Raw genomic sequence first — 20,933 nt, 5'->3', positions numbered from 1 at the left:
GACATCCCCACCTGTGCCCTCACCCTCGCTAGCTGGGTGAAAGCCGGTGCACAGACCTGACCCTGGCCGGCCTCCCCAGGGCTCCTGGGCACTGCCCGCTTCACCCACCTCCCTTGGCGCCTGCAGGAGGAGGAGTTGGGAATGACTTGGGGACTGTGGTGTCCCTCGGTGCCCCAGCTTTCCTTTTCTCTCCCCTCCCACCCTTCCTGCTGGTAGACCTTGAACCTGACCTGCACGGTGTTCGGGAACCCGGAGCCCGAGGTGGTGTGGTTCAAGAACGACAGGGACATCGAACTCAGCGAGCACTTCTCCGTGAAGGTGGAGCAGGCCAAGTATGTAAGCCTGACCATCACAGGCGTGACCTCGGAGGACTCGGGCAAGTACAGCATCCATGTTCGGAACAAGCACGGCGGGGAGAAGATCGACGTCACCATCAGTGTGTACAAGCACGGGGAGAAGATCCCCGACATGGCGCCGCCGCAGCAGGCCACGCCCAAGCTCATCCCAGCCTCCGCCTCCGCCCAGTAGGGCGGGCGGCCAGAGAGGGCAGGCGGCGCCAGTGCTGTGGACCCAGGACTCAGGGGCGCCGCGCGTGGGCGCATCTGGGTCTCGCTCTTGTGATTGGTAGTTCTCATCTGCCCAGGGGAACGGCTGGTGTCCCGGGGAAGCCGCTTGCATGGATGTGGTATGGAGGAGGTGGCCGGGAGATTTTCCATCGGCCCGTGGCCCGGCCTGTTGAGGCCGGTGTTACCTGGTTACTCTGTTTTCTCTTGCTTTAGGCCAATAAAGCTTTGAAAGACCCCTTGCCGTGGTTTCCTGTACAAGTGCACCTGCCTCTCCTGACTCGTCCAGTTGGGCACCCTCACAGCAGTGGGCGTGCAGGCACATCCCTCGTGTCCTCCCCTCCCATTGCGGGAGGCTCAGCTGACTGGCTTTCTGGGTGATCACAGCCCAAGAGCACCTCGGCCAGGGTGGTGCGGGCAGGCGATTCTGTACTTGACCTTACTGTGCTCTACAGAGTTCACTTATTTGCCAGCTTATGCGGTCATTTTTGTTTAGTAAATGTGGTTTGCAGGAAGATTAAAATGACTGAATTTGTGAAATCACACATTTTAAAAAATTGACTTTTTGGGGAGCAGTTTCAAGTTCACAGCAAAGTAAGAGAAATGCACAGAAACTCTCCCCACACCCTGGCGTGGTTTACACAGCCTCCCCAAATTAAAATCCTCTTCTGTTGGAGATCTAGCATAGCTGATGGCCCCGCAAGGACACCTCCAGTGCCCCAGTGTCTGCAGGCCACGCTCCTGGTAACCTAAAGAGGCCACATTTATTATAGGGCTCACCACCTACTGACCCTGCCTTCCTGGTGCTGGAGACCCCTGCAGTCAGTTTCTAGTGCCCACCTGCCCAGTGTATGACGCAGGCCTGAGAAAAAAATACAGGAGAGACAGAACTAGAATAGAAAGCAGGGGCAAGGGTGACCAATACCGGAGCAACTGACAACGGGCTGGCGGTACCAGGAACTGACTTATTGGCAATCAACTGGGGTAAAGGCAGTGTGCAATTTCTAGGGAAATTCATATAAACAAGGCTCATAAAGGACAAGACACAGCATTCTTGAATCAGGAACAGAATGGACAAAATGCATGGTTGTGCTTAGAACATTGTCCTTCTAGTCAGGACATTTGTGGGAATGGAATTTGGGTGTGAGTTACTCTCACCTCGGCACGTAGGCTTCAGCCAGACACAGTTCTATAAACAAGGCAATTGTGGGGTCAGTCTTCAAGGTCTGCCGTGGGCACCATCAATGTTAAGGTCTTCTGCATGCTGGGAACCAAGCTTCCAACAGGTAAACTGTTGGGGACCAGCTCAAACCCTGCCAAGTCATAGCACTGGTTAGGACAGGTGTCCCCATGTATGGCCACATCTTGCAGAGTAGTTTCACTGGGGCCTTTTCCTAGCCCTTTAGCAACTACTGATCTTTTACTACTCCATCATTTTTGCTTACAACATTTAGACAATTAAGCTTGGTATTTCTTAATAACCTTAGGTACAGAACAAATTGCAAAGACTGTGGAGAGCCCTCCACTTCCCTGTTGAAAAGATGATAAAAGGGTGGGAAGCCCGGTGCTGCTGTCCTGTGACACCTCACGTCCTGTGGTACATTTGTCAGAGTGAGGCCCTGACATTGCCACAGCTCTGGACGTGTCACTCACTGCTCCCCAGGCATGCTGTTCCCCGTCCCAGATCCCAGCCAGGACCTCACCTGTGTCCAGTTGTTCCATCTGCTTTCCGCCTGTCTGCAACCTGTCCTGGCTTCCTCACCTGTGACATGAGCGGCTGGAGGGGCCCGGCGGGGTGAGCTGTGTGGTGCGCTCCCGCCTGGGGTGGATGCTCTTGCATCAGGGCAGCTCTTGGCCCTCTCGAGGCAGAGCCTGCAGGTGTCCACACTGCAAGGCCACTGTGTCCCTCCCGCTAGTCCATCCGAGTCTCAGCTAGCCCCTCCCAGGAGGGAGGTGTGGGCTCCAATGGGGTGTGGCTCTTGCATTAGTCACTCCTCCATTTATTCACCGCATGTGTTCTGCTGCATCCCCGGACTGTGACTCTCAGTCTGTGAGCACCTCTGACCCCACCCCACCAGCTCTGTCACGGTGCTTTCCCTGAGTCTAAGAGCCAGCCTCACCTTCGAGACCCCTGCCGCCTGCGCTGGAGGAGGCATTTGGAGGTGGTGCCCTTGCCCTGCTGTGCCTGTGCGCAGGTAGCTCCCAGAACAGGGCTGCCACTCCCAGCACTCATTGCTCATGGAGAGCTCAGAGCCGGGGCGGACGCCAGGCAACCTCGCAGTGGGGAGTCCTGGGTTTGACCCCAGGAGAGGTGCTGTTTGGCTCACAGTGCTGTGTGAGACCCATCCGTGGGCAGCGGAGAGAGGAGGATGGTATTGGGCCCTGGCTGGGGACGGGGACCCGAACAGGCAGCCGGCTGCCTCCCTCTGGGAGGCTCACCCCTCCCCCTCTGCCCTCGGAGCCCTGGCTGTGGAGCTGGGCATCCCAGGGCTCCTCACAGCAGGGTGGGGTGTCTGTGCCCTGCAGCCCCCTGCCAACCGGTGACCTCCCAAGCCTGCCTGGCCCCATGTCCTGGAGCAGGACCGTGACCCGCGGTGGCTGTTCACGCTCTGAGACCGCCTACATTAAGACCGGAGTCTGCACTCTCCTGCCTCCCTCAGCCTGGACTCTTGGGCCCTGTTTTGCTCAGAGGATTGTGATGCATCACTGCCCTTTACTTCATACCCACGTTCGTCCTGTGAGTCAGCTGGAGGCTGGGCCCAATCTATTCTGCTTCCCTCGGCCTCGGCCGGATGTCTGTGTCCGCTCTGCCTGCTCCGCCCTCTCTCCTCCTCCCACGGCCTTGGCTGCCTCCTTGGCCCCTGTGCTGTGGCCCTGGTGGCGGAGCAGCGCATACTGGTGCATTTGGCCTTGTCCTTCTGCAGGTGTGGAGCCCGGCAGCTCCGTGCCCCCCAAGTCCGACCCAGGGTTCCCACGCAGTGCCTTTTCTGCTCCACAGCATCCCGGGGTGACAGGGCTGCTCTGTGGGGTCCCTGTGAGGGTGCAGTGCAAGTGCCCAGGGGCCCTGCCTGGGTCGAGCGGCTGTGAAATGTGGTGGTCTGCATGGCGGGGGATGCGCATGTGCAACAGCCGCCTGCGGCTAATGCCAGTTCCCTGCTGTCACCACCACCCTGCTGGCGGCCTGGTATGCGCGTGTCTGATGCCTCAGAGCAGGGCTGCACCTTCTCAACATCACTTCCCAGAGCCCTCTGGGCTCATCCAGGCTGTTACGAATGCCAGGCTCTCTTTCCAAAGCCTGCATGTGCGCAGGGCTCCTTTCCATGGCCATCAGCATGGGGTTCTTGGAGTTGAAAGGAGAGGTTGTGTGTGTGGGGTGTGTGGAGTCAAACGCTGGTTCAGTGCCCAGAAAAACGGTGCTCATCAAACTGAGGTTGCAGGGTCCACTTCTGAAACAGAGGCCACAGAGCCACAGGGTGGACGTGTTTGCTCCTGAGCACCCCTGGGCCAGCATCACTGCCCCACGGATGATGTGTCCAGCTTGCATGGGAAGGTACAGCGCTCGCCTTTCCTGAGAGAACTCAGGAATGCTGTCCTCCGTTTGCAGGAAACACACCCGAGGCCAGTTCAGCCACGTCCAATCCATCTCAGGCCCGACTGTAGTGCGTGAAGAGGACTCGTTACCCAGGCTTTGCAAGCAGAGATATGTGGTTCCTTCAGTGCGGTCAAGACAGCCACAAGCATCGGTGCTGAAGCTCGGGATATTCTGAAGGCAAAGGAGTGACCGAGTCCTTCCTGGAAATGCTCTGCCTTCCGCAGGGTTCCCTCCAGCCTCCTGCGTCCACCACAGACGTCCCGAGGAAGCCTTCTTATGGTCACAGCGGTGTTTCCGGCTTCGGTCAGAAGGGGGCGCTCTGGGCGTGTCCACGACGGTACCAGCCCCGAGTTGGGGTTTCCCACTGCCCCACCCGCCCGTGTTCTTATAGGAGGTGGGCGTTTGTGCTCAGTATTTTTATTTTCTGGGAAATATTTTAACCCAAGAGTGCAGTGGGAGTCTACATGTAAACGCTAATGACTTAGAAAATTAAAAACCGTAAATAGATTCAGAAATTAAAATTCATAAAAGCACGCTTATGATAATGATGGCACTAAACAAGCGAACAGATGCATATTTGTAGCAAAAAGCACCAAGAGTGCCTCATTAGTGGGTGGGTATTTGCTACAAAAGTGATTTTTTGAACGAATATTGATTCTGGCTACTCTAGCTAACTGAAGGTAGGTTACAGTGCTCATCACCGGAAGTGTTCGGTAGCCAGGTTCTGTCTCCCTGGGGCCCGAGGGCTTAGGGTGAGCTTTGGAGAGACGCTAGGGCGTCATTTGGGCCGTGCCAGCCCCTGCGCTGTGCTAGTCCTGTGAGCTGAGCTGGGTGCCCTTTCTGCACCATAGCCTAAGGCAGGCTGTGGTCCCTCCCGCCCACCCTCTCAGGACTGGACGTGGGTGAAGGGAGGCTGCTCAGGGCCTCACCAGCATACCTGTCCATCATCCAGGTGGTGGAAGGTGAGGCCCAAGCAGGCAGCCAGGAGGCCGCAGGTAAGGGCTCCAATGCTGGGCACTTGCTGTCCTGTCCATCAGGGCCAGCCCCATCCATGGGCAGCTGCAGCCTGGTCATCCCTCTAAGCTGTTTGCAGCTTCCTAGACATGGTCCAGATGGCTTCACAGCTCCTCAATCTGGGCTGAACTTCGGGGGTCTCTCCCTGACCACAGCCCCCACCCTTTCCTAGGGCTGCTGTCAGGAAATCCTGGGTCCTTTCTCTGCCAATGCGAGGTGCCAGCTCTCTCCTGCAGGGCCAGTGTCGGCCAGGAAGCCTTTTCAAGGACCTGGCTCCTCTGTCCTTTGAAACACACAGGTCCGGTGGGAGGAGGCCTGCCCTCAGGAGCTGGCCTCAGCTTTTCCTTGGTGGGTGGGCACTCCTACCACCCCTCCTACTCTGGGACGGTTCTTATCCTCACTGAGGTCTCTGCAGCTATGGCTCAGTCCCCATCCTGTCCTGTCACCCTGGCTCTGAGCTGCAGCTGCGGGAGTGCGTTGGCCCTGCCTGTGTCTTAAAGTTGTGGCCCTCTCCTGGACAAGCTGCCCTAATTTCCTAGCATGCGCACCCAGGGCAGGACTGCTGGTCTAAGGCAGCTCTCAGTTCAGTTTTCTGAGGCGTCTCCATCCTGTTTCCCTTAGCAATTGCATGCAGGGGGATCCCCCAGCAGAGTGCAGGACTCCCACCTTCCCTCTACACCCTCACATGTACAAAATGTTATGTGTCTTGATTTGCACTTCCTTATTGGTTAGTGAAGATTAATACCCCCCATCTGTTGGCTATTTGTATGTCTTCTTTTCAGAAGTGACTATATTTAGGTGCTTTGCCCATTTTTGATTGAGTGATTTCCTTGCTGTTGAGCTGAGTTCCTTACATATGCTGGATATTAGTCCGTTATCATAGGCATGGTTTTTATATGTTTTTCCCAATCCATTGGGTCTTCCTTTACTCCATTGTTTCCTTTTCTGTATAAAAACTTTTAGCTTCATGCAATACCATGTGTTTAGTTTTGCTTTTGTTGCCTGTGTTGTGGAATTTACCTAAGAGATCTTTGCTAATATCATGGAGCTTTCCAGGTTTTCTCCTAGTAGTTGTACAATTTCAGGGCTTACAGTTCAGTCCTTAATCAATCATGTGTCAACTTTTTTTTTTTTTCCATCGGGAATTGAACCTAGGGGTTTTGAGCTGACTGACATGCCTAGCTCTTCAGAATTTTTTATTTTTAGAAAGTTTGATACAGGTTCTTGCTAAGGCGCTGGGTTGTCCAAACTGGGAACTTGCAGACGTCTTGCCTCAGCCTTTCAGAATGAAGGGTTACAAGTGTGCGCCACCATCAGTTCTGAGTCGACCTTTTTTGCGGTGTGAGATAAGGTTCAGATTTCACACTCTGGCCTGTGGATGTCCAGATCCCCCAATGTCACTGCGGGGAGAATGTTCTCTCTTCATCTTTGTTCACAGCACCATGGACACGGGCTAGCTTCAGGCTCCAGCCCTGCCCGCGCTTCTGTCCTGGGAGGGGTTTGTACGGGGCCTGGCTCTCCTTCCTACCCAGCTGTGCATGGCCTAAGAGCTGCTGAGGGATTGTTCTTTTCTGTCCTTACACTCACTCTTTCAGCTTATTTTGAAAATAATGCTATTGAAAAGGTGGGATTGTGTCTCCTTTTCTCCAACGTTGCTTCCTCTCAACAGTAGAAAGAGGAATTTTGGATGCATTAATGATGATAATTAAAATATGAAAGGTGCTCAAATTTCTGTCTTCGTAGGCCACGAAGACTTCTGGCCCTACTGCGGCACAGATCAACACCCCGCTAGATGGCGCCCTGATAGATGGCGCTGGGGACACAGACGCCCTCCCCAGCTCTGGGGTGCAGGGGGAGCCGTCCGGGATCCGTGGGCCTTGACTCAGGCCTGGCAGTAGAGCAGATACTCTGCAGGGCACAGCGCAGTTTCCAAGTCCTCAGAGACGCAGGCGGGAAGGACCCAGGCGCTTCCCGAGCCTCTCAGGGCGCCGTCCCCAGAAGCAGGCGGGGGCTTCTTCGTGAAGGGGTTGCGTCCGGGCCTGGATCATGGCTGACAATCACCCTGGCGGGTCCAGGACGGCCCAGCTTGCCTTCTCCTGCAGGGCTTCTTTGTTCCGCACTCTCCCGGGGTCCCAGGCTTGATGCTGGCAGCATCGCTTTGGTTTGTGTATGGGGAGGGGACACTGCTACAGCGCAGAAACTCCTCTCAGCAGTTTGGGATGACTGAACACACGAGTATGGCACCGTTATTACTGTATTTTAATCACGCTTTGTGCTGTAGTTAACAATGAATGGGATGAAAGATTTCATATGATAGTCTCATTTTTCACTGGTTTAAAAATGGATTAACATCCTATGTAGACTCATTTTCCCCCGTGGAATCATAACCACATTTTTTCAACAAAAGGAACATATTTATAAAGCGTGTGAAAGGGGATTTTTTAATACAACATTTATTTTATTTACTTATTTTTTAGTACGGAGGATCAAACTCAGGACCTTGAACTTGTGAGGTACCACTGAGCTAAAAAACAATCCCCAGCCCTGAGACCGTACTCTTAAGTGAAACAAATAGGACACAGATGTGTAAATACTGAATAGTTTCTCTGATGTGAAAAACTGAAAGTGTAAATAAGGATCAATATGTATAATTGACGTTGTGTATTAGGAAGAAAAGTTCTAAAGGAGTAGGGGAAGTAGGAGGGGTAGGGGAAAGGTAAGAAGGAAAAAGAAAAAATATCAGAAAAGGAAAAACATGGAAACAAAGTCTTTGTGAATAGGGAAGGGTGGAGGGGGTGAAGAGAGGGCTGGGGTATGGGGAAAATAACCCAAGATACATCATGTAAAGGTCCCAGTGATGAATGTAACTGTACTATATATCTAAAAGTTACCAATAAACTTACTAAAAAAAAAAGCAGTGCATGAAAAAGGTACATTAACCATTAACACAGAGAATCCCCAGTCAGTGAGCAGGGACCCAAAGGAGCATCACAGGCCAGGGTTTGCTCTCGTCCCCCGCTGCCCACATCGGTGCTCTGACGCTGTCCCCCTTCACCCTGTCACTTTTAAACACACTGTGGTAAAGAGAGCTGACCTCGGTGGGCAGTGAGAAGGACCCAGCATCCACTTTGGGTCCTGCTCTGGCAGAACTCATGGAGAGTCTTTTCTGTGCCTCAGTTTCTCTTCTTGTTAAAATGGCGCTGGAGTCCTCAGGTTGAGCTGTTGGTGTGCACACGGGGTGCCCCTGTGCCCCAATGACTCGGGAGTGCGGGGAGTCCACAGTCATTCAGAGGCTCCATGCTGACCCCGGACCTGGCGCCCAGCGCAGGCCTGGCACAGCAGGGTCTGCATAGCAGCGAGGCTGTGTGAACTGTTACCAAATGAGCCCAGAGCAACTGTGGTATTTTGTACATTTTAAAGGAAAATCGTGGTGATTTCTGCTAGGATCACTGTCCACCCACCCGGTTTCTTTCTCTCCCTCCCTCCTTTCCTGCTCTGCTTGCACTGAACTACTTTAGTTTTTGAGACAACTGTGAAGGGACACACACGTGCGTGTGTGTGTGTGCTGGATGTAAGTAAAGCCCCTCCTCCGTTCTCCTCCTTCCTACTCCGGAATGCACCACCATCTGTCCGCAGTGGTGGTGAAGAATTTTCTCACTTCTCTTGCTCTTTTTGGATGCAGCTCGATATTTCTTCTTGGAAAAACAGATTGTTTTTAACTCACAACTGTGCGAACTGTAGCAGCTGGGAGAATTATCCTTGTGTAATTTTCTGAGCATTTTCTAGAGCAACAGGCAGAAGCAGAGCCGCAGGTGAGGGGCTTGCGGACCGCGTCTCCTCCCGCCAGCCTTTCGCTCCTCCCCGGCTCTACACTGTCGCGGAGGCAGTGGGATCCGAGTGGCCGTGGCTGCTCCCTTCCGTCGTTAGTTCTGGTGGCTGCAGACTTGGGGCTCTGTGCTGACACCCTAGGCACAGAGGTGAGCTCCCTTGCAGCCTCACACATCCCCTGAGCTGGGGTTTTCTGGACACGGCTGCCTGCGGCCCCTGCAGGCCTGGTGAGGGCGCAGTAAGCAGCTCTCCCTTGGCCAAAGCTCTGATGTTTGCTTCTGCTGCCGAGGGTGTGGGTTTGGGGGACCGCACCTGGCAGGTTAGGGTATCCTGCCTACTTCTTGGCGCTAGGTGTGAGGGTCAGCTTTAAAATCCCAAACGCTTGTCACATCTCACCAACTTTCTGTAACACGTGTCTTCTTATTTCCTCATTAAGTCTCTTACTGTGTTAAATCACATTCATGGATTCAACATCCCCCACGCCCTCAAATACGCACTTCTTGATCAATATTTATGAACATTGCTAGATTATTTGAAAGTATTTTATTAGGGAGGTTTTCATTCATATTCGGTACTTGGAATTGAACCCAGGCCTTTATATGGAGCTCCTTCCCCCATTAAGTTGTCCGGGCTGGAATAGAACCCTCCTGCCTCAGCCTCCCAGAGTGCCTATAATTTTTAAATCACAGGTCAATACTATGGAAATTCATTGGTAAAGAGTTTTACAGATCAATACATAAACATCTTAAAATAAAAATATTGTTCAAATTGTCTCAAAATAAAAACTGAGACTCAATCATCCTACAATGGCTTTGTGACAGCAAATCACAGAAGTATGACATCGGAAGAAACATCAAGGAAATGTAATCTGTACCTGGCACCCAAAGCAAGGGCACTCGCTTAATCTCATGGAGTGCACAGCACCTGGTGCTCTGTGAGCTGCCGTGTGTTTATGGGGTAACGACATTTTACTGTGAACACTGGGACAGATTTGTCAGCTTATGTTTACTTTATATTTTATTTATTTCATTTATACAGATCTATCTATCTATCTTCTGTCTATATCATCTGCTGTGAATCTAGAAATTTAATCCATTCCTTCCCTCACTTTAAAACTGTTTGGAAGCAGTTTACAAAAATGTGAGCCATAAGCAGTACAGGAAGTTAAGTCAAAGAGAAAATAAAGGTGAAAATCTAAGAAAAAGCACACAGAATTGAATGTCATGGTGAAATTTTTCTCAATGATTAAAGATGGAAGTAGATTTGTCTTTGAGCTCAACAGCACCCAAAGACAATTAAAACACCTGAGAGAGTCCTAGGAAGATGTGTAAGAGATTCTGTCTATGGTAAGTTCTCTGACATTTAGAAAAGGCATCAAAAGGGAAGGCCGTTTCCATCTTAGGAACTTTATGATAGTTTAATTAAATTAAAAGACCAATAAAACCACTGAACTGTGACTCTCTTGAAGCATATTGAAGTGCCCAGCATATTCACTGAACACATTTTCAGGAGCAGGACCAGAAAATCAGCACAAAGGTGACACTTTCTAGAGCTTACTGGATGCATTGCTGGGGCCAGAATCCTAGAGCATTTTATGAACCCTGCTTAGCTCAGTCTTTGCTCTTGTCCATCTTTTCTTTAGGTTGGGTCAGAAAACCTGGTGCTCAATCACTAGGTCATTCTCAGGGAAAATCTGGGCTGCAAGGTTTGGGGGTCATGTGCAGGGAAAAATGGGGACTTTTGGGTAAAAGCAAGTTCAGTCAGACTTGTAGCAGTGCTGGTGTCCCAGAGGCTTGACAGACAGTGTCCAGGCTCCTGCTGCAGTGCCCTGTAGTGCTCAGGGCTTAGTACCAGGGCACTCCTGACTACAAGACATGACAGTGACATGTGGAGAGGCAGGGGACCCTCGAGGATGTTAGTTTCCATGGAAGAGGACTTCATTCACGATGCTGATAAAGTGATGGGGGTGAGCGTGGGCAGTTTCTTCATTGATGCGGTGACGGTGGTGGTGACGGCGATGATGGTGTTGACGATCGTGGTGATAATGTGCTGTGGTGATCACAATAATGATGTGCCTCTCGGTGTGATCGGAAGAATGTGCCACCTCCTGAGGACTTTGGGTACCTCCTGGTATGTGCGGACTCATTTTGGACGCCACTGTTTTTGTTCGAGTCAGAAATATCGATGGCATCCGCAACCACCGGGTAGCACTCGGCCCGTGGAACAGCATAAGGCAGAATCCCCAGGAGCTTGCAGCCAGGGCCGTGAGGTACGCAGACTCACAGATAACATCACTTTCCACAATGCAGAGCTCCGAGCTGTCCCCAGACAGTAGTGGCTACAGGGGCAAGAGCAGGGGAGGTCCTCATGCCCGGCCACGACTGCTCTTCTTCCCTCTCCAGGTCCCCGGAGAGCGGCGCTGGCAGCATCCCCAGCTCTCTCCTGAATGGAGTTCCTAGAACCCTCGAAGTGCTTCAGCAGAGAGACTTCCCGTGCTCCGGGGACCCACGCGCCCTGAACAGTGCCTTTGGTCGGACCATCGAGACGTTATTCTGATGTTCTGCTCCACTGAGAACAGGGTCTGAGGAACTGCACAGGTCTAATGTATACACATATCTATACAAGTATATTTTTGCTTATTGTTACATTTTGACATTGGACTTTCCATTAAATAATTTTAACCGGTAAAGTGCAAACGAACAAGCCAACGTACTGCCCCTGCCGGAGTGGCGTCCTGGATCCTCTGAAGGACCCGCTGAGGAAGAGGGGGAGAGACGCCCTCTAGAGGCGCGAACGGGCGTGGCGGCCGTGTGCCGGCGGCGGGGACTCCTCCTGCTCTTAACTCCCGCCCCGCCTCTCTTTTCATTTGCGCTGGGTGCTGTACTTGGTTCCTCTCTTGGAGTCATTTCTTATCTGGAAGAACACTGTTTCCCAGGCCGGGAAGGGCCTGCGGGAGGAGACGGAAGGACAGGCAGAGCTGTCCTTCCAGGCAGAGCGGTCTGCGCTGTCTGTGGCCCGGGAGCTCCTGACCCCCAGCCTCTCCGGGCCTGAGGTGGGACCTAAGCCTTTCCCCTGCTGTGTGACTGTCTCAGCGCTCAGTCATCTTCTCCACAGGATCCGAACAGGCAGCGAGCCTAGTGCTTGATCTCGGGTGCTGGACGATTAAGTAAATCAGGTGAAATCCTGACCCGGGCCTCCTCCTTCATTTAGCAGACAAATAACATGAAAACGAGTGTCTTTGTCAAGCTGCTTGTTGGGCACCCATGGGTAAAATCTGGGCCGTTCCACATGGCTCCCATCCCTGTCCCTCGCTGGGTTCGTGGAGACTTTAAATGCTGGCTCTGTGTCTAGATAAATTAATACACTGAATTCAACAACAGAATGAAGTGATTAAAATGCCATTAAAATGATCTACAAATCTCACTCTGAGAAAAGGCAGCACACATAGTACATTATCCTCACTGTGTAAGTGGGATAATTAGTCCCACTCCAATTGAAGCCAGAGTTATGTGCATAATTCCTTCCCCTGTCCTGGTATTTAAAAAAGACAATAAAAGGCAAGAAGAGCCACGGGGGAGAGCTTCACCTCAGAGCGGCTCTCCTTGCGGTCACTGCAATGACAGACGCACAATCCCCCCGGAGACCCGTGGGCTGCCACCTAACACTGCAGCGGCCGCGTGGAAGGGCTCTTGAGTTCGCTGCCCGGCCTGCACTAGGATTATCGGTGCCACTGGTCATTCAGGCTTTAGGCGGTGCTCTGGCCATTCTGAAGCAGAGTCAGCTCTGAGCAGTGTCTCCCCGGGAGGCAGAAGGACCCAGAGAGCATTGGATGTGCCCTTTACTTTTCCAGATGTGCAGCTGAGCGTGAAGGCTGCATCCCCGCCCAGGCTGGATGGGGCCAGAGGGCAGGTTTTCTGGCCTGGGCCAGGTGAACAGGATAGTGGGGCACAGGGAACTGGGGAACCAGAGTAGCAGGGCCTAGGCTGGACGGACAGGGCTGGTCTGCAGGCATTTGAACAGGGCACCTACCTTCCCAGTGTTGTCCTTGGGGACAGGGGTGGAGGATAGCTTCCAGCAGGGTGGTCCTTCTTCCTCACAGCCACCCTTCCTCAGGGCGAGGGGAAGGCACCTTTGTACACAGGCCCTGTGCCTGTGCTGGGTGCTGGGAGCACGTGGAATCTACCAGTCGCCTCTGACGGCAGACGCAGTGGGTCTGGGCTCCTCCTCCTCCTTCAGGTACAGGATCTCGCTGCAGACCAAGCCCATCACCAGCTGTGGGTTCAGGTCCAGCAGCCAGCCATGGGGATCCGAGGGCAGAGGAAGTGAGGAGGAGGCTGGGAGCAGGAGGCCCTGGAAACACCCTGGGGAGACCCCAGCTGGGGTCGGACAGGCCAGGAGCCTGGGAACAGCAAACTTGGCACTGCCATCGGCATGGCCGCTGTTGGTGTCTCCATCAGCGGGTGTCTTTGTCACCCAGAAAGCCGCCTAGCCGATGTCACCCTGCCCTGGGGTTGGTGCTGATGAGTAACTTCCACAAGGCAGTGACCCCGAAAGGCTGTGTGCCTGTGTGAGGGTCTGTCGCTGCTGTTGGCCCGGGCAGGAGAAGAATCACAGCTGCTGTTCTGTGCTCACCCCAAATGAAGGCCCCACACAGACAGGTCAGCAGTGATTTGTTCTCCACCATGCAAACCTGAAGTGTTTGTTGAAGGACAACTAAGAATGCAAACAATGGAAAGAGACATAAAGGCTCATCTAAATTAATTAGCAACAAATTAAAGGAGCCCAGAGCAGGCCTGGCTTTAGAATGACCCCCCCCAAAGTTAAAATTTACTCAGAAATTGCCATTGTTTTATGTGGCTTGGTTTTTCTAAATCCAAAAGCTCCTCATGTGGATGAAGAATAACAGGAAATGGGTGATCACAGTACATTTGCTGATTCACTGTGTTTGTTAGTCAGTTTTCTCATTCTGGGGACACAAAACCTGATGCCCACAATCTAAATTTAGCTCACGGTTCCAGGAGATTCAGTCCATGGTCTGCTGGCTCCAAGGCAGAAACCTCAGGGAGGAAGGGCATGGGGGCTCACAGTGCCCTGGAGGTGGGCTGGGAACGTACTCCAAGAGGCATAGGCAGCGACCACACCCAGCACCCAGGTCGTGCCTCCGTGACCACTCCAACACCAGCAGTGTGTCCTATTGATCCTCCAGGCAGTTCTTAATCCAGTGAAGTGGACACGCCAAGGTAGTGGCCACAGTATTTCTTTATTTCTGAATATTTATACAGTGAATACAGCTGAGATGTAGTGCCACAGTGACGAGAATAAGGCACTGCCCCTGTTACGAGGACTACATTTGTGCAGATGTGGTGGAGTCCTGACTGCAGGATAAAGGTTACCGTACCTGCATCTTTTCCCTTTTGCTTCTACGTCCCCTTCACTGGTTCTGTCCCCTTCATGGATGTGCGTATATTTCTGCTCCCCCACAGTAAGCTTACCCAAGTGTGAATTCTCCTCCCAGATCCATGCTCACCTTTGGAGCCTGGAGCTAAGATGGTCCGAAGGAAAGGATCATGATGCACAGCTGGGACAGATGACAGCAGCAGGAATCACCTTTGACACTCACACCTAGTAATTCCAGTCAAATTTAAACATCACAAAATAACCATGAATCGTCTCTGAAAGTTTTCAAAGACATTCTCAGCCAGACCACTTCTCAGAGTTGTAGGCTATTTTGGCAATGAAATATGGAAAGAATGTGCCAGAAAGCTACCTTGATGCAGAAAGTTAAGACTTCTCTTTCCTGAATTCGTCTGAGGCCTGCTCTGTGTGAGACCTGTGATGGTACGCAGGGAATGCACCTGCAGGGAAGGACGCAAGGCAACCAACTACCCTGTGGCCAGGTTTAGGAAGAGGAAGCCATTTTCCCTCATGGAGAGCAATGGAAACATTAAAGCCAGATGGGGCAGCGGCATTCACTGCATTTTTATCAAACCTTGTAAAACTGCTCAGGAAAGAAGGCTGTAGAGCTGCTTCAGAGGGTGACAAGGACAATGCAGTAGCAGATTTTAATTGAAAAGTCTTGATAGACAGGGATCAATGGCGGTGCATCTCCCGAGGCAATAAAACGTTCCATTTTGACATTCCTCTTCTACTTTGGACACCCTGGCACCCACACACTTATAGCACGTGCAGGAGCGTGTGTCTCTCTGGTTATCTTCTGACCTTGCTCATGGTGAGTCCAAGGCTCTGTCCTTGCAGGAGAGGAACTGTGGGTCTGGGCCAGACGTCCTCAGGCACTCTGGGGTCCGTCTCCTGGCCCCCCATGCGGGTGCCGTGCCGGGTTCGAGAGCTCTGTGTACAGCAGGCTGGGAGGGTGACTTCTCGGGCTCCCCACACTCTGCGGGTTAAATAAACTCCAAAAGGCCGGTCTTGCCTCGGTCCTTTCAGGGGTAAAGAAGTCAGAAGTCAACTGTGTTTCTCATCAGGCCTCAGTGAGAGGCTGAGACACAAAGCAGGGCATGAACGGTTCTTCGGCAGAGCTTCGCTGCTTCTCATCCGTGTCAGCACAGCAGTGCCTTGCTCTGCATTTCTGTGCTCTGCTTTGAAAAAAAAAATGTCAGCAGCCAGTCTCAGAGTCCCGGAAGCGCTGGGGCCTGGAGTCCTCCCCTCTCTGACTGTGCATGGGCAGCTGGTGGGGCAGCGGTGGCCACTGTTTCCGGTCGTGGATCCCTAAGTCGGTCGTTCTCTACCGTTGCGAAGACAAACATGACTCTGGAACTTCCGAATGAGCCAGCTGCGTGCGAGTGGCCCGGCACTGCTGTTGATTTTGCTACGTCGAGCTGCCTTTGCTCAAATTCTTTGAATGCACCCTTACTCTCCATCCAGAGCAGAACTGTGGACATCAAGGCCTTCAAACTTTCTTGCTGCACGAGTTAGCAAGTGAGCTGAGGTCCCTGGGTGTGGGCTGCACTCTTCGGAACCCACCTGTCAGGGCCTTGCTGCCCTCTGATCCACCAAGCTGTGACAGGCACCACCCTGAAGAGAGGGGCGCGTGGGCTTCTCCCTCACTTTCTTTCTTCCACAGCCAGGCGGGGAGAGAGCCGCCGCCTCCACCGGGCCAAGGCAGGGCAGCAGGTGCGGCGTGCAGGAGAAGTCCTGCCTGAAATCCCCTTTCCAGCTGCCATGAGCTCTCAGGTGCTCAGGAGTCTCGGGGACTAAGCATTTAGAAGAAAAATCCACCAGAGCCAAAATCATCCAGTGTTGACATTTCAATATGGGAAATGTATTTTATTTTATTTATTTATTTTTAAATTAATGTTTTGTTACATTTAAAATATACAACATAATGATATTCATCATTGGAAATTCACATCTTTACATAATCCATCTTGGTTCTTATTTTTTACCCATTCTCCTGCCCTCCCTTCAACTCCTCCACCCCTCCCTATGGATAAAGACTTTGTTTTCATTTTTTCTTTTTCTCATATTACTTCCATTCCCTTCTTTCTTTTCTCTTACCCCTTCCACTTCCCCTTTGCACTTTTTCTTGCACCTTTTTAATATTATTTTACCTTTTAGTCCTTATTTACACTTTCAGTTTCTCACATCAGAGAAACTATTCGGTATTTACACTTGTGTGTCCTATTTATTTCACTTATGAGTATCACCTCAATGTGCATCCATTTAGCTATCTATAAATGTCTCTAGTTTCTCATTCTTTATGGCTGAGTAGTACTCCATTTTATAGCAAAACTACTTCTTCTTTATACAGTCTTCTTTATACAATTGGGCCGTTTCAAAATTTTAGCTATCATGAATTGTGCTGCTATAAACTTGGGTGTGTATATATCACTGTGATATGATTCTTTTAATTCTTTGGGGAAGATACCCAGCAGAGGAATAGCTGGGTCAAATGGGACCTCCAGTCCTTGAGGCATCTCCGTCTTGATTCCACAGTGGTTGCACCAGTCTGCACTCCCACCAGCAGTAGAGTAGGGTTCCTCTTTCCCCACAGCCACCAGCATTTGTCACTGGTTGATTTAATGATAGCAGCCATTCTTTCTGGGGTGAGGTGGAATCTCAGGGTTGTTTTCATCTGCATCTCTCGAATGACCTGTGATGTTGAACATTTTTTCATCTGATTATTTACTATTTCCACTTCTTTGTCTGAGAAATGTCTGTTCATTTCAGATGCCCATTTTTGAATTGGGTCTTTACATTTGGAAGGTGTGATTTTTCTTAAATTCTTTAAAAATTCTGGATAGTAGACCTTTGTCTGAGGAACAGCTGGTGTAAAGATTTTCCTACATTGTGGGTTGTCTCTTCACAGTGTTGGTCATTTCTCTTGCTGTGCAGAAGCTTTTTAATAAGATGAGATCCCACGTGTTGATTGTGCTAGTTCATGGGCAACTGAGGTTTTGTTCATAAAATCTTTTCCTACACCAATGTCTTCAAGAGTTCTCCCTAACCTCTCTTCCAGCTGGTTTAGCGTTTCTGTTTTAATATTTAGATCTTTAGTCCATTTTGATTTTAGTTTAGTGTATGGTGAAGATATAGGTCTAGTTGTAATCTTTGGCAAGTTGAAACCCAGTTTTTCCAGCTCCATTTATTGAAGAGGTCATCTTTCCTCCAGTGGGGGTGTTTGGCTCCTTTGTTGAAGATGAGGTGGCTGAGTGTGTCTGCAGTTGTTTCTGTACCTTGTAATCTGTTGGGAAATGTATTTTAATAAATAGAATGGTGCCACATAGGCAGAGACTATACCTGCTTTCCATTTAGATTATATTAAAGCAGACGCACTGCCCACTGTGAGGGGCTCTTTGCCATGGTTACCTAAAGCCCTCACTCTGCTGTAAGCCGAAAGCTGGGGCCCGGTGCAGCTGAGTGGAGTCGCTCATGTGTGCACAGTATCGTCAGGCACGCGGGAGGAAGATGCGTCGTCTGTGTGCACACCACTCCCCATCACGGAGTCAGTTTCCATCACCGTAAGGGCTGCCGCCCTTCCAGAGAACTCCTCGAGTGCCAGGGACAGGAACCCAGGCCCAGTTCTGGGAGTCCGTGATTGGAGAGGCACGAGGTTGTTACACTATGACCACCATGAGCCAGGGCTTGGCTCCTTGCTCTGCAGAGAAGCTGAAATGACAGTTTGGAAAGTAGGTCCAACCCCAGCCTCCTGGTCCCTGCTCCAGGACCGACCGCACCTCACCGGTGCCTCATTGTCCCCTCTTGCTTGCTCACGTGCTTCTTGCCCTCTCTCCTGGTCCCACGGGACTCCAGTCACCTTGAGGAGGACTCAGCAGGGGCAGAGCATGCGTCGGGGAGGGTGGCGGGTGAGGAGCGCAGAGCTGCTGAGGAGGGGCTGCTCCGACGGAGCCACCTGGAGGTGCCAGGCTCCACGGGTGCCGGAGTCACACAGGGCCGAAGAGGTCACTTGCTCTCTCTGTGAAGTTGGCAGATACCGGGGTGCAGCTTAGACCCTTACTACTGGAAAGTTCGTACTGTTTATGGCAGAATGAAAAGAGAAAGGAACGTCCCATATCATTAAGCAGTTTCTTATATCTTCACAAGAAGTAAATTCCTGATACTCTTCTCACTTCTCCCATCTGGGCTCACACATGATGCAGAACTCATTTTCAAATGAGCAAACTTTTCCTGCAGCCTCCTCGGCACACTGCCCCTCTGCAGGCTGACGTTCCTCCCAAATCCCGCCTCCAGCACCTCCCTCCGCTCAGCCGAGCTTTGGTGTCTTGGAGTTTCTTTGAAGAAAAGAAATTCAAATTAAACACGTACTTTGGGTACGAGAAGAACTCTCACACCTTGTACAGGATGCGCGAGGCCTGCGGACCTCATTAACATAGGGCCGCCGGGCAGCTGTCTACACCGTACATCTGGGTCACACTGCACGGGGTCCACACCCTCCCTGCTCAGGGAGACTCGCTGCCTACCCTGGAAGAAGCCCATTCTGGAAGTGGCTGTCCAGGCGGCCAGCAGAGTGACCTGGCAGGGCAGAGCAGCCCATTTGCGTTCTTTATCACTGACATGAGCTCCATAGAGATCGTCTGTTACTGAGGAGTACTGAATGTGAACGATGTTTAGTACTGGCCGTTGGCACTGGCTTCTTATGGGTAGCATTTCCTTCCTGAGGTCCTTCTGAAGACCCGGCCTCTGTGGTCCTGTGGAAGCTCAGAGGTCAGACCCCTGTGCTCACAGAGCCCAACATCTAGTGAGCGGCCAGGAGACCATGCGGAGACCAACAGCAAAGAAGCCAGACACTCAGGCCCCAGGCTGAGCCTGGACCCCCCGTGGCTGGAAGGTGTGACTGAGGCCAGGAAGCAAGAGTGTAGAAATGAGTCACAGACCCCAGAAAAGTTCCTGCCCAGAGCTGGGGTCCTCAGGCAAGGAGGCAGAGGCAGGCAGGTTTCTGAGGAAGTCTCGATGTCTGCACTACAGCCCAGGGTGCTGCAGACTCTGGCGCCCCACAGCCCTGTGAACTGCGTTTGGCTGTGTGGAGCTTCAGTGCGGATGTCCAGCTGGCTCTGGGCTCTGGGGCACCAGAGATGCTGTTAAGTCGGGGCCTGGGGATGCGTAGAGGACGTCAGGGCTGCTGGTTGTGCATCCTCTTCCTGCAGCCAGTGTGTGACCAGGCAGCCACAGAAGGGGCCACGGCACAGGCTGTGCCCCCTGTCCCTCACTCCATCCACACCCCGGCCCTCAGGCCATGACGAGGCTATGCCAGCCCTGATTTGGCAAGACCAGGTGCCCGGGGAGTCTCCTCTTGGCTGGTGCCCACCAGCCACATCCTGGGCAATGCCCAAGCCTCTATGCCCATGGCTGTCCTGCAGTTACTAACTCTACCCTGCAGCTTTGTGGGGAGTGATTTTCTTGCTTTGTTGTTTTTGATCGAGTTTATCATCCTCTTCAGGTTGAAGTTATTTATCCAAACACTGAAAGCAGAGAATGGAGATTAAAAAAAAAAGGATGTTCCCTGCTTTGAGAACGAGGCACCCAAAGACACCTCTGGAGGCAAAGTGGGTTGCGGAAGCTGGAGGAGGAGGAAGAGCAGATGGAGGAGGGGATGGAGCAGGAGGAGAAGGAGCAGAAGATGGAGAAGTAGGAGGAGGGGGAGAAGGAGGAGGAAGACACGGAGGAGGGAGAGAAGGAGGAGGAGAAAGAGAAGGAGGAAGAGGAGGAGAAGATGGAGGAGGAGCAGCAGGAGGAGGAGCAAATGGAGGAGAAGATGGAGCAGCAGGGGGAGGAGCACGAGGAGGAGCACGAGGAGGAGCAGGAGGAGGAGCAGGAGCAGAAGGATAAGGAGGAGGAATGAGCCTGCGTGGCCATGGGGATTCAGAGTGGGCTGTCTGTAAACTGCAAGGCTCTCTCCTTTTTGCCTTCTTTTAGGAAATAAATGTAAGCAGACAATGAAGCAGAAAGATGAAAGAGAAGCTTGGCTCAAACTAGCATCTACTTTTCTTATCACTGTCTGTGAGCTCCTCCGCCTGCTGAGCAGTGAGCACAGCGGCCTGAGGGCCAGGGTCGGGCTCTTGTCACTGCGCAGGAGCAGGTGCGGCTCAGGACAGAGGGTTGGGGCAACGCGGGAGGCTAGTGTGGGTGGGGTTGGGGTTAGATGAGTGGATTTGCTTGTAATTAGCAATCAGTTGCTTTAATATAAGTCAGAAGTTTAAAGATATTTGAAAGCAGTTTCCTCTCTTAAAGGAAAGTTTAATCATCATTTCTGTGCTTTATAATGAGTATCAGGTGAATTGCCGAATAACCTCGTTCTTCTGTGCTAAAATTCTTCAGATATTTAAAGGAAATCTTTACCCATATTTTTTCAATTCCTTTATGTTATGGACTCTATTCAAGCTTGAGCACAAATCTTAGAGAACTAATTCAGCTTTTTTTTTTTTTTTGGTACTGGGGATTGAATTCAGGACTTTCCACTT

The 20,933-nt window shown here is 51.7% G+C and overlaps 1 protein-coding gene across 1 annotated transcript in view; it reads left to right on the top strand.

Annotated features, from left to right (window-relative positions):
- Myom2 (myomesin 2) overlaps positions 1 to 797 on the top strand; it is a 56,694-nt gene extending 55,897 nt beyond the window's left edge. Inside the window, exon 37 of the mRNA XM_010620375.3 lies at positions 217 to 797. Coding sequence (XP_010618677.1) covers positions 217 to 528 — 312 coding nt within the window. The 3' untranslated portion in view covers positions 529 to 797. The remainder of the gene's footprint in view (positions 1 to 216) is intronic.
- Positions 798 to 20,933: the final 20,136 nt, after the last annotated feature.

Source organism: Fukomys damarensis, unplaced genomic scaffold (genome assembly GCF_012274545.1).
Source record: "Fukomys damarensis isolate Sample0158 unplaced genomic scaffold, DMR_v1.0_HiC HiC_scaffold_18, whole genome shotgun sequence".
In the NCBI taxonomy this organism is placed as follows: domain Eukaryota; kingdom Metazoa; phylum Chordata; class Mammalia; order Rodentia; family Bathyergidae; genus Fukomys; species Fukomys damarensis.
Note: the sequence above shows the minus strand (reverse complement) of the source record. Positions and strands in the feature narration are given on the sequence as shown.